This window comes from Sciurus vulgaris, assembly GCF_902686455.1.
Source record: "Sciurus vulgaris genome assembly, chromosome: 8".
In the NCBI taxonomy this organism is placed as follows: Eukaryota; Metazoa; Chordata; class Mammalia; order Rodentia; family Sciuridae; genus Sciurus; species Sciurus vulgaris.
The window spans coordinates 1,737,556-1,750,958 of NC_136468.1; the positions used below are offsets into that span (position 1 = coordinate 1,737,556).

Genomic DNA, 13,403 nt, shown 5'->3' on the forward strand with positions numbered 1-13,403 from the left:
CGGGGCAGGGGCTCCAGGCAGGCAACATAAATAAACATCTCCTGTGGGGAACAGGAGCACCGCGCCGGCACAGGTCAGGCGAGCAGGGGTCGCAGCGTGCCACCCCTTCACCTCAGCGCTTCAGCCCACCCCCGCCCCGCCCCGCCCCGCCCCGCCCAGTCTCCGCCCCGCCCCGCCCAGTCTCCGCCCCGGTCCCGCCCCGCCCAGTCTCCGCCCCGCGGCTCCCCGGCCCCGCCCCGGCCCCTGGGGCGTCGAGGCGCGCTTCTCTGACGCGCCGGCGCCTCCGCGTGACGTGAGGCCCCGCCCCGCCCCCGTCGCGGCTTTCTCCGCAGCCGGAGCGGCGTCGCCCGCGGCTGAGGCGGCAACTGAGGAAGCGGTGTCGCGACCCCGCTGCGTCCCGGGCCCCGGCCCGGCGCGGCCGTGCGAGCCCCTGCGTCGGCGGACGATGGTGTGGCGGAGCGCGCGTACGCGGGCGGCGCGGCGGCGGGCATGAAGGAGGATGGAAGGGCAGGACGAGGTGTCCGCGCGGGAGCAGCACTTCCACAGCCAAGTGCGGGAGTGCACGGTGCGTGGCGGCGGCGCCGCGGGGCCCCCGGGCGGCCCTCCCTTCCCCAGCCCTGGCCTCCGCCTCCGCCTCCGTCCTGGACCCCGCACGGCCCGGGGCCCTGCCCCGCGCCCGCCGCAGCTCCGCCGTCCGCGCTCGCGCCGCGGTGCCCACCTCGCCCGGCCTTCGGTCGCGTCCGTGCCCCCGGCCCCGTCCCCGCCCCCGCCGGCCACCCCCGCCCGTCCCGCTCCCTCCCCCGGCGTTGGAGGGCCCTGCCCTCGCCCCGGCCCCTGCCCTCGCCCCGGCCCCTGCCCTCGCCTCCCGCCCTCGCCCCTGACCTCCTCCCTCGCCCACGTCCTCGCCCCTGTCCCCTGCCCTCGCCCCTGACCACCTCCCTCGCCCACGTCCTCGCCCCGACCACCTCCCTCGCCCCTGTCCCCTGCCCTCGCCCCTGACCTCCTCCCTCGCCCACGTCCTCGCCCCTGTCCCCTGCCCTCGCCCCTGACCACCTCCCTCGCCCACGTCCTTGCCCCTGTCCTCTGCCCTTGCCCCTGACCTCCTCCCTCGCCCACGTCCTCGCCCCGACCACCTCCCTCGCCCCTGTCCCCTGCCCTCGCCCCGACCACCTCCCTCGCCCCTCACCCCCGTAAACGGTCCTCGCCCGGGTCACCCGCCCCTGCTCCCCCTTCCCCCAGTCCCCTGCCCTCGTCCCCTGTCCCCACCCCTTGCAGGTGCTGCGCGTGGCAGCGGTGGGAGCGGGTCTGGAGGAGGGCGGGAGCGCGGAGGGCTCAGGCTGGCTTCGGCCCTGCACCATGCCCTAGAAGGCTGTTTTCACAACCCTGTAAAATACGTTAATTTATCTGTTTGTGTTTACCTGTCCCCTTTCCTGACACCTCTCACGTTCAGGCACATTCTTGGTTAGAGGTTTAAAATTGCCCAATTTGTGTACTTATGGTTCTTGAAAATTGAGAATCAGCTTGCCAAGTCAGACCTTGCTTAGAATAGAAGGAGGTGCAAAATCTCAGCTAGTGGAATTTGGCTTTTTAAAAATGAAGCTTACACAGGGAGGTGTATCATTGTAGGTGTCCCCTGCATGCATTTCTTACTGAACACACTTGTGCAATTCCGGATCCAGATTAAGAAGCAGAATTTTACTAGAGGTTCCCCCCCATACACACCCCCACTTCGGTTACCTCGGCTCCAACAACACTAATCACTGCCCTGGCTTCTAGCACTATGGATGAGACTTTGTGTGCATGCAAATGGGATCTTACGGTGTGCACTCATTTGTATCAAGTTTCCTTCAATCAACATTGTGAAATTTCTCCATGTTCTATGTGGTTATAATTCATTTTTAGTGGTGTAGTTGTGTGCCATAGCACAATTTATTTTTATTTTTTTCCGTTTTCATTGTTGGGTACTTCATTGGTTTCTAGGTTTTGACCATGGATAATTTTGTCCATGTCTTTTGGTGACTGTGCCGGTGCATTTCTGTTGGGTGTAGACTTAGGAATGAAGTTTTCTAGGTTAGAGGGTATGCATTTGTTCATTTTAGGGGATGCTTTTAAACAATTCCCTGCCCCCCCCCCCCCCCCCCCCCACTGATGTGGTGCCTTGCCACCTATACCAACGCTTGATATTTTCCATCCTTTTAAAAATTTTTTGCATTCTAGCAAGTGTATTAGGGTATTCATTGTACAAAGTTTTTTAATTTGATTTTTCCTGCTGTGTAATGAATTTGCACCACTTTATATATTTATTAACCATTTACAATATTTTGTGAAACGTCTCCAAGGGTTTTTTTTTTTCCTATTTTAAAATTAATTTTTTAAAAAATTTTAATGTTGATTTGCAGGGGTTATTCTAAATATGATGCCTTTGACAGATATGTGTTGCAAATACTTTTTTCCCCACTTTGGATACCTTTTCACACTCTTAATCATCATTCTGATGAACATAAGTTTTTTTCCCACTTTTTAAATTTGTTATTTTTAGATATACATGACAGAGTATATTTTGACATACACATAGTTATTACTGTAGTTCATTTTAACAAAATGTTTTCCTTTATGATCAGTACTTTTTATGTTCTAAGAAATCTTTTCTTGCAACTGGGTGTCATGATGTTAGACATACCTGTAATTCCAGTTTCTTAGGAGGTTGAGACAGTTGGATTGCAAGTTCAAGGCCAGCCTAGGCAGTGAGACACTGTCTCAAAATAAATAAAAAGTGCTGGGGGTGTAGCTCAGTGGTAGAACACCCCTGGGCTCAATCTCCAAGACTGACTGGAAAAAGAAGAAAAAAGATTAAGAAATCTTTGCTTACTCCTAGGTTATGAAGCATTCTTATTATACTTTTCTTTCAGTGCTTTATTGAATTACCCTTCCCATTTGAATCTACAGTGCATCTGAAATTTAATTTTTGTATATAGTATAAGGTGGGAATCACTTTTTTACATAAATATTTAATCACTTTGGCACCATTTATGACCTTTGCCATAGATAACTATATTTGTGGGGTTTAATTTTGGATTCTGTGCTGTCCTATTGGTTTGTCTTTTTCTTTATTTTTAATTAGTTAATTAGATATTCTGTAATTACTGTTGAGAAAGGGACCCATGTCCAGCGCTTTAGTACCTTTGTCTACTGTATTGGAAACATCTTGGTTTTGGCAGTGATTCACTCACCCCATTTCCCTCAACAAAGCAACCCTGGGTGGTCAAGTGAACTTCACCTTCTATAGAAACAGTGCAAAAAGTGCCCAAGCTCAGTGGATTTCCAGTCTTTGGCATTTCTTCCTCAAATTATTTGTATTTAGAGTGTCTGTCAATACTTGCCTTTTCTCTAGGACTTGTGTCTAACTTTTAAAAATTTTTCAGTTCTTTTTGGTTTTGCCATATAGTGCTATAATTTTTATTTAACTTTTTTCTTGTGGTAATATACATAACATAAAATTTGCCTAAAGGTACAGTTCAGTAGGCTTAAGTAATTCACATTGTTGTGCATTCATCACTGCTGTCCATCTCCAGAACTTTTTCATTATCTCAGGATGGAACTTTATATCCCTATTAAACAAAGACTTAAGGACTCCCTCCAGCTGCTGATAACCATTGTATTTTCTGTTCCTATGATTTTGACTGTTTCAGATAGCTCATATGAGTTGAATCCTACATTATTTGTCCTTTTGTATCTGGTGCATTTTTCTTAGCATAATGTTTTTAAGGTTCATTTATGTTGTAGTGTGTGTCAGAATTTCCTTAAGGCTGAAGAACAATCTGTTTTTGTATATAACACATTTTGCTTATCCATTCATTTGTCAATGTAGACTTGGGTTGTTTCCACCTTTTAGCTGTTGTGAATAATGCTGCTATGTACAGATATCTAAGTCCCTTCTTTTAGTTCCTTTGTGTATATACCCAGAAGAGGAATTGCTGGATCATGTGATAATTCTATATCTGATTTCTTGAGGAATTGACAAATTGTTTTCCACAGAGGCTGTACTGTCTTACCTCTCTGCAAACAGTGGGCCAGGGCTCTAGACTCTCCACACCCTCACCAGCACAGGTGTGAGCTGTTATATCATTGTGGTTTTGATTTGCATTGCCCCACACCTGTTGGCTGTATGTTATCTTTGGAGAGATGCCTATTGAAGTCCTTAGCCCATTTTAAAATCAGGTTATTAGTTGTTTTTTTACTTTTGAGTTGTAGGAATTCCATTTGTATATTTCCCTTCTCCTTTCTTTGACATTTATTTATTTATTTATTTTTTATTTATTTATTTATTTTACCCGGGATTGAGAGCTCAGGGGCACCCAGCCAATGAGCCACATCCTTAGCCCTATTTTTTGTATTTTATTTAGAGACAAGGTCTCATTGAGTTGGTTAGCACCTTGCTTTTGCTGAGGCTGACTTTGAATTTGCGATCCTCCTGCTTCAGCCTCCCGGCCGCTGGGATTACAGGCATGTGCCTTGGTGCCTGGCTCCCTTCTTTCTGAGGCAGGATCTTGCTGTGTCACCCTTACCCATCTCAAACTCCTGGGCTCAGGTAATACTCCTGCCTTAGCCTCTTGAGTAACTGGGATGACAGGCATACGCCACTATACCCTGCTTGTGTTTTGAATATTAATCCTTTATCAGTCTTTACTGGTTTGCAGATATTTTTCTTCCATTTCTTACTTTGCTTCTTCACTTTGTTGATTGTCTGCTTTGCTGTGCAGAAGCTTTTTGGTTTCTAATTTTGTTTCTGTTACTTATGCTTTTGGTGTCTTATTCATGACACAGTTGCCAAGACCAATGTTATGAAGGTTTTCCTTTAGGAGTTTTCTAATTTCAGGTCACACATGTAAGTCTTTAATCCATTGTGAGTTGATTTTTGTTTATGGTATCAGGGTTCAGTTTCATTATTTTACATGTAAATATCCAGTTTCCCCAGGATAACTTTTTGAAGACACTATTTTTTCCCCACTGTGTATTCTTCGCATTCTTGTTTAAGGTCAGGTGACCATATCTGAGTGAATTATTCCTAGGTTTTTTCTTCCTTTGTTCTTTATTCCTGAACCATATTGCTTTGACTACCATAGTTTCATAGTAAGTTTGAAATCAGGAAGTGTGGTGTTCCTGCTTTGTTATTGCTCAGTATTGATTTTGCTCTTCAGGGTCTTTTGTGGTTCAATATAAACTTTAGAATTTTTTATTTCTGTAAAAATGCTATTGGAATTTTGATAGGAATTGCATTGAATTTGTAGATTGCCTTGGGTAGTAGGGACATTTTAACCTTATTAAGTCTTCCTTAAAAACATAGGCTGTTCTTTCATTTATTCTTGCTACCTTTAATTTCTTTCATCAGAGTTTTCTAGGTTTTTGGTATAAAAGTTTTTCATCTTGATTGAACTTATTCCTGTGCATTTTATGCTTTTTTTGGCATTATTATAAGTGGGATTGACCAATTAAAAAAAGAGCCTAAAAGGCTAACAGAAAACTACAAACAAAATGACAATAGTAAATCCTTCCCTATCGATAATTATTTTATAATAAATTCCCTAATGAAAAGTACAAAGAGGTTGAACGGGAAAAAAAATCTAGGTATATGCTATCTACAAGAAACTTGCTTTAGACTTAAGGACAAATACAGGCTGAAAGTGAAGGGATAAGAAGAAGCTATTCTATCAAACAATAATCCAAAGATTCTTAATTATTAATAATCCGTACTTATTCAAAGCCTGACACAAAATACAAAGAATTATTTAAAAAGGACATAATGACAAAAGAATCAATACACCAGAAAGAGTCAATTACAATCACACATGCCCACAACATCAAAGTACCTAAATGAACAAAGCAACAGAACTAACTGAAGGGAGAAATAAGAGGATGATTCATCCATGATAGGAGTCTTTAGTACCCTACTTTTAGTGATGAACAAAACACCCAGACTGAAGATGAATAAGGAAACAGAAGACCGAATAATACTATGGACCAAATGGATATCAAAAAACATAAAGAGCACTCCACTCAAACAGCAGCAGAATACATATTCTTCTCAAGGACAGGGGAATCCTTCTCCAAGGTGAATCGTGTTAGGTCACAAAGACAAATCCTAACAAATTTAAGGAGACTGAAATCACACCAAACTGGGAATCAACAGACGGAAAACTGGAAAATTCACAAATATGTGAAAATTTTAAAACAAAATCTTGAACAGAGAAGAAATCAGAAAAGAAATTAGAAAATAACTCAAGACTGATAGTATACCAAAAATTATGGAGTGCAGCAAAAGTAGTACTGAGAGTGAAGTTTATAACGATAAATGACTCCATTAAAAGAGAAGAAAGATCTTAAACAACCTAAATTTACAGTTCAGGGAACCAAAAAAAGAAGTAGGCCTAAAGTTAGCAGAGGGGAGGAAATAAAGAGTAGAAAAAAATGAAATAGAAAAGAAATAGAAAAAAAAAAAAACAAAACCAAGAGTTGTTTTTTGAAAAGATAAACAAACCTGGAAAACCCTTAGACTGACCAAGAACAAAAGAAAATTCAAACAAGATGAAAAATGAAAACATTTTTGTATGCATTTCTCTGATAACTCATTCTGTCGAACATCTTTTTTATGTGCTTATTGGCCATTTGTGGTTTTCTTTAGAGAAATGTCTGTTTAGATCCTTTGTGCATTATTAAGTTGGCTTATTATTATTATTGAGTTGGAAGAATTTTTTATATATTCTAGACACAAGACCCTTCTCAGATATAAACTTGCAAATACTTTCTCCTGTGAGTTATCTTTTCACTTGCTTAATTGTAGGGCAAAGGTTCTTAATTTTACTGAAGTTCAATTATGTATGTTTAAACATTTTGTCATTTGTATTTCAAAAAAAAACATTTTTAGTTGTATATGGACACAATACCTTTACTTATTTTTAATGTGGTGCTGAAGATCAAACTGAGTGCTTCACATGTGCTAGTCAAGTGCCTTGCACACTGAGCTACAACACCAGATCTGTGATTTGTATTTTTTATGTGACATGCAAGAAGTCCTTGCCAACTCAGGATCATGAAGATTTACTTCTTTTTTTTCTAAAATTTTTATGGTTTTAGCTGTTATATTTGGCTTTACAATCCATTTTTAGTTCATATCTATGTATGATTTAGGAGAGGGACCCAACTTCATTCTTCTTTTTCAAATTGATACCAGTTCTTCAAGTACCATTTGTTAAAAAGGCTACTCTTTCCCCTATTGAATTGAATTCCCCTATTGACACTCTTGTTGAAAACCAGTTGACCATAGATACCAGAGTTCAGTTCTGTTCTGTTGACCTGTGTGTCTGTCATTATACTAGTACTATACTCTCTTGATCAACTTAGTTTTGTACTAAGTTTAAAATTTGGAACTATGAGTCCTCTAACTTTGTTCTTTCCATGATTGGTTATTCTGGATTATTTATGAATTTAGGATAAACTCGTCAATTTCCGTAAGAAAACAAGAACTAAAATTTTGAGAGGGATTGAGTTGAATGTGCACATCAATTTGGGTGTTATTATCTTCCCAAGAATATTGAATTTTTCTGATCCACATGAATTTTTCTCCATACCCAGAAATTTTATGTCCTTCAACATTAGCTTCCAGAGGGCAATTTTATTCTACTCAGGACTTCTCATGCTCTCCTTTCACCCATTCCTTTTTCTTCTCAAGACAGTTCATAGAAACTAGAATTTCTTTTCCCCACAGTGTCTTAGAAACTGTTTCCTCACCTGTCTTGATATTGGCCATAAAGAATTTTTCTGACCTATCTTGTCTGACAGACATAAGACCCCTGTTTTGGAAGAGATCCTGTGTCATTTTACTTATCAGGAAGGAATACTACACTCAGAGGCTGAGAAGAATCTGCAGACAGGCACAGGCCCTGTTGGTTTTCCCTATGAGTCTGTGGTGATAGCTCATACTTTTTTGTTCACTCATGTTTTTGCATGTGTTCATGCTTCAATCATGAGTATGCAATGGAATCTTTATAAATACCCCAAAAGACATGGTTCAGGGAACTTTGGGATAGCTGAATACCTAGAGACTTATGGGAAGGTGAACTAGAACTCATCACGTGCCACGAGGGTGGCACACCCCAAGTTCACATGGTCAGAAACTTCTGTACTTGGGACTCTTTCAGACTTTGCTCTGTGTGTCTTTTTATCTGGCTATTTGTGTGTCCTTTATAAGAAACTGATAAACATAGTAAGTGCTTCTCTGAGTTCTGTGAGCTACTCTAGAAAATTAATCAGACCCAAGGTGTGGGGGTATGTATGTGTGTACATCTTAGTTGGTAGCTGGTTGGTCAGAAGTTCTGGAGGCCTGACCTCGTGAGTAGTTCCTAAAGTGGTGGCAGTGTGGTGGGACTGAGCCCTTACCCTGTGGAATAATTACCTCCAGGCAGGTGGTGTCAGAATTGAGTTGACTTGAATGCTCCATTCAATTGAATTGTTGTCTACTGTAGAGTTGCTCTTGCTTGGGGGTGGGGAGAAATCCCCATACATTTGAAATCACAGAAGTCTTCTGTGTTGATTGTTGTTGAGTGAGAGAATAGGAGAAATATTTTTCTTCTATATCATTAGAATGGATAGAAGCTTTATTGTGCAAGTACCATAGAGTGAGATTGCTGAGTTGTATTGTAAGATTATGTTTAACTTTGAATGGAACTACCAGCCTGTCTTCCAGAGTGGCCGTATAATTTTGCTTTCCCTTCAGTGGTCAGTGAAAGTTCCTGTTGCTCCATATGCTCATCAGCATTTGATGTTGTCAGGTTTTTATTTATTTATTTTTTTATTTTAGCCTGTGTTTCTGGGCTGTGACCTTCACAAATGCTGCTCAGCTTTTTTTTTTTTCCTTAGGTGTGGAAGGCTAGAAGGGAGCTGGAGTTCGATGTTTCTCTTCCCCCAAATTGGTTAGGCTCTTGTAATCCCCACATAGGTTAGGCTGTGAGTAAAATTGTTTTCCTTGAGGGCAGACCATTCATAAGACTCACATAAAGCTCTGGAAATATTCAAAATGGTTGTTTCCTCCTGCCCTGCTGGAAGAACGAAGGAATACTCCCTTCACCCCCACATCCTTACCCTGAGAACCTGGTTGAGTTCCTGGGAACTCAAAGAATGGGAGTCTTAACACTAGACTTCTGGAGTTTCTAAGTCTTCACCTAGCCCACACTGACCCTGCAGTAGTGCATCAATTGCACTTTAGTGATCTTGCAGGACTGACGCAGCAGGTACAGGTACAGGACTTTGCATGCAGTTTCTGGTGCAGCAGTTTGTCTGGGAGCTCAGTTCTCACTTGGCTCATTTTGTTCAGCCTTTTCTTGTGAGGTTGGAGTGATGACTTCCAAGGTCTTCTCATGTTGTTCTTGAAAGAAGAAATCACTGTCACCTTTTTGGCCTTTAAGTTTTGATTCACCTGAGAAATGCTTTTTTGTGAATGGCATTTATGGTATAATTTAGATTAAAAATATTATATTCTATGTGGTGACTTCCCTTGAGTTCATCATTTGGTAGCTGCTTGAGAATATATCTGATATCTAGTTTTTGTATAGATTTAATCCAGAGAATTTATTCTAGGACTTTTTGAAGTTGATTCTGTGTTAATTTTAAATAACAGTTTTTGGTTAGCATGGTGAATATTAGTTTAATTTTTCTTTTTAAATATAAGATGTGATCATAAGGGGTAGTGTCTTTATTTTTTTTAAACAGTAAGTTGTTTAGAATGAGCTGTCCCTTAATTTTGTTAAGATCTCTTTTTGTGCTGCACATTTTTTTTTTAAAGAAAAAGGAATCTTATTATTTGGTAATTTTAAAAATTAACGTTAACCTCTAAGTGAAGGAATGGTAGATAAGTCTTTGAAGGCTTACTTGAAAGTGACTGTGTGAGTTGTATATGCATGTGATAAATCAAGTAGTGTAGAAAACCTTAAGAAAAGTAAGGCTTCCCATCCTTAGGTAGTCTCTTATTTTTCTTCTAGATTTTTCCTGAGACATTTCCATAATTCATATAGGAAGTGAGAATTTTTAGGTAATATTGTTTTACCAACATTTAACAGTATATATTGACTTCTCAACACAAGATATTGAGGATTTAACTAGTAGCTTTTGATAGGACCTAGAATGTAGTGAATATTTACACTACTGCCTGTCTTCCACTTCTTCTGTTTTTATTGTTGTTCTTTTGGTTATCCTTCTAAGACACAAAGTTAAATCTTTATTTTGTTACCCAAAGTGTGGCTGACAAATACTTCCTGTTCTTATATTCTCTAGTGGTGGCTTTTATTACTAATAGTAGTAATAATGCTGATCTAAATATCTAACAATGGAAGCATGGTTTTTAAAATTTTCCACTACTTAAGATAATGCTACAATGAAAATTTTAATGTATGTAGCTTTCTTCTTATAGTAAGATCACTAAATTAGGGTGTATGTTGTTTCTTTGCTTTCAGTAGGGTTATAGAAAATTATTTTATTCATATTGAAAATATCATTCTTCTGTCCCCATTATATAAATAACAGTCCTCACTGTTAGCATTTGAGTTTATTCTGAAGTAGAAGACAGAAGGTAAAGGGTAAAAATATTTTGAAATGTCACCACTTTGAAATGTGCACCATTGTTTTATACTTCTGTATTTATATGACCTAAATAATGGTACGTTTCTCACATTATATGTTCGATGTTTTTATGTACAGGTGTCTTCAGTTCTCTCCCTGTTACTTTTGACTTATAGTCATTCCCTCTTTATACTCCCATTCATTTCCACCTTTTCAAGTAATCAGGGGGAAGAACAGTCTGTGTACATCTTTCCAGTTTCATTACTAACTCTAAAATGTTCTATGGGGAACTGACTGTATAAGGCTAAATCTTAAAAACATTTTTTTTTTCATTTAAATCTGTAATCCATCTAAAACTTGTTTTCATATATATAATTATATGGAGGTTTGATTTCATATCATCTTTCAGAATGGTGAGGGATTAGACAGTTTTTTAAATAAGCCATCTTTTCACACTGAAAATATTGTTATATATTTAATAAATTTAATTGTTATTATATTTAATATATCCTGTACTAGGATATATTTTGACTCCCTATTATGTTTCATTGCTTTCCTGCAACATTGGCATGTTTTTAAAATAGCTTTATTTTATTTATTTTTTATGATGCTGAGGATGGAACCCAGTGCCTTACACATGGCAGGCGAGTATTCTACCACTGAACCACAACCCCAGCCTCTGCATGTACTTTTATTAATAATAATTATGCAGTGTGTTTGCTCTTTGGTAAGGTGAATCTCTATTTCATTTTTCATAATTTCCTAAGCTTATCTCATCCCTTTCCCTATTTGAGTCAGAAATTCAGACATTTAGTCTTTCATATGAACTTCAGGATAATTTTTATTTAATTCTAAATAAAACTGTTTCACCATGTAACTGAATTAAGGTTATATATCAATTTTGAAAGAGTTGGTATTTTTATGGTATTTTGTCTTTCCCTCCAGGAATGTGGAATGTCTTTTTATTTGTTAGATCATGTTTCATGTTTTTATAGTTTTCTGCATGTAGTCCTTCTTTCTTTTTTGATCCTGCTTTGTAGTTTTTGTTGCTAATGCAAATGACATTAATGACATGTTTTGCTTATTTCTATTAGCAATTGGTTATTGCTAGTGTAGAGAAAAGCTCTTGTGTATACTTAAACTGTTCCTAGTCAGTTTACCAAACTCCCTCATAATTTGATAATCATGTTTTTCTTGTTATAGTTATATTGCTAATTAAAAAATACTTTCCTGCTCTTCCAATTACTATAACTATCATTACTTTTTTATTCTTTTGAATTCCCCAGAACTTTGGAAATAATTTCTAATAATAATGATTTCTAATAATAATCTGTATCTGTCTTTTCCTGGTAATAGTGGAAGTGGCCTTTGAATCTCATATTGTTTCCTGTTGAATTATTGGCAAATATTTACATAAATGCCACTAATTTCCATTTTATTTAGCATTTTATGAGAAATATTTGCTTGATTTTATTAAATGCCTGTCAACATTTATTGGAATACTTGCTTTCCTTTGAAGTGGTTGATATGTTTCATGGTATTACATTATCCTTTTATGGACTTGTTCCTGGAATAAACCCTTCTTCTGCATCATGTATTAATCCTTTGATACATTGATGGGTTATGTTTTATTTAAAATTTTGTATTGGTGTTTGTGAATAAGATTATAATTCAGATTTTATTAAGGTTATGGTGATTTCATAAAATGAATTTAGGAGCCTTCTTTTTGTGTAGATTAGTTTAAATCATATTAGAATTAACTATTCTTTAAAGGCCATGTAGAATTCAGCTATGAATCCATCTAATTCTGTTACATGATGATAGTGTTTTACTACTTTTCCACCTCTCCTTTGGTGAATAATGGACTCAGGTTTTTAGATTTTTCCTTGGTTAAATTTAGGTGATTTACATGTTACTATGGAATCATCCATTTGCTCTATATTTAAACATTTTTAACTCTTACATGTGGTAGAGTTGCACACAGGCTTTTAGAAAAGTCATTCTTTTTAACCATTTGTAATTTATAATTATATTTCTCATTTCTAATCATGCATACATATATTTTCCTTTCAATCAAGTGCTTAGAAGGGTAACCTGTTTTATACTATTTTTTTAAGATTTTATTTATTTATTGTAATAAATAAATTTATTGAAAAATTTATTTTCAAACTTTATTCTGTTTCTCCTTTGAGTTGATTTTTTCCTAATTTCTTAGGAAATTATTATGAAATACCAAGTTTCTTTGCTTTTACTTTTTTTGTGTGTGATACAGGGGATTGAACCCAGGGGTACCCTACCTCTATGCCACATTCCCAGCCCTTTTTTATTTTATTTTATTTTTTTAAGTTTTTGATACAGGATCTTGCTAAGTTGCCCAGGCTGATCTTAAACTTGTGCTCCTCTTGCTTCAGTCTCTCAAGTTGCTGGGATTATGGGCACGCACCACTGTGCCTGGCTCCCACTCTTTTGTTTTTAATAATAAGGATATCGTTTAAGACTATACATTTTTCTTTGAGTAAAGTTGTGTCTTTGACCCCAAAATTTTGGTACAAAGTGGTCTGTTTTTCATTGCCTTGTGGTCTTATTTCTTCATTAATTTAAGAATTGTTTGGGATAGTGCTTATTAATTTTCATTGAAGTTTAGAGCATTTTGGGCTCATCAGAAAATTATCCTTAAAAAGCTCTATTGATATGTTAAGATTTTTATTGTGGCTAATGTTGTGTTCCATGGACTTAAACGAATATTCAAAATTCCAGTTTTGCAAATGCTGTGTATAGATAATTTATTTATTATA

General features: G+C 38.7%; 1 protein-coding gene across 1 annotated transcript in view; it reads left to right on the plus strand.

The window, feature by feature from the left end:
- The first annotated feature begins 305 nt into the window (after positions 1–305).
- LMBR1 (limb development membrane protein 1) overlaps positions 306–13,403 on the plus strand; it is a 162,372-nt gene continuing 149,274 nt past the window's right edge. The window contains exon 1 of the mRNA XM_079152646.1: positions 306–565. Coding sequence (XP_079008772.1) covers positions 500–565 — 66 coding nt within the window. The 5' untranslated portion in view covers positions 306–499. The remainder of the gene's footprint in view (positions 566–13,403) is intronic.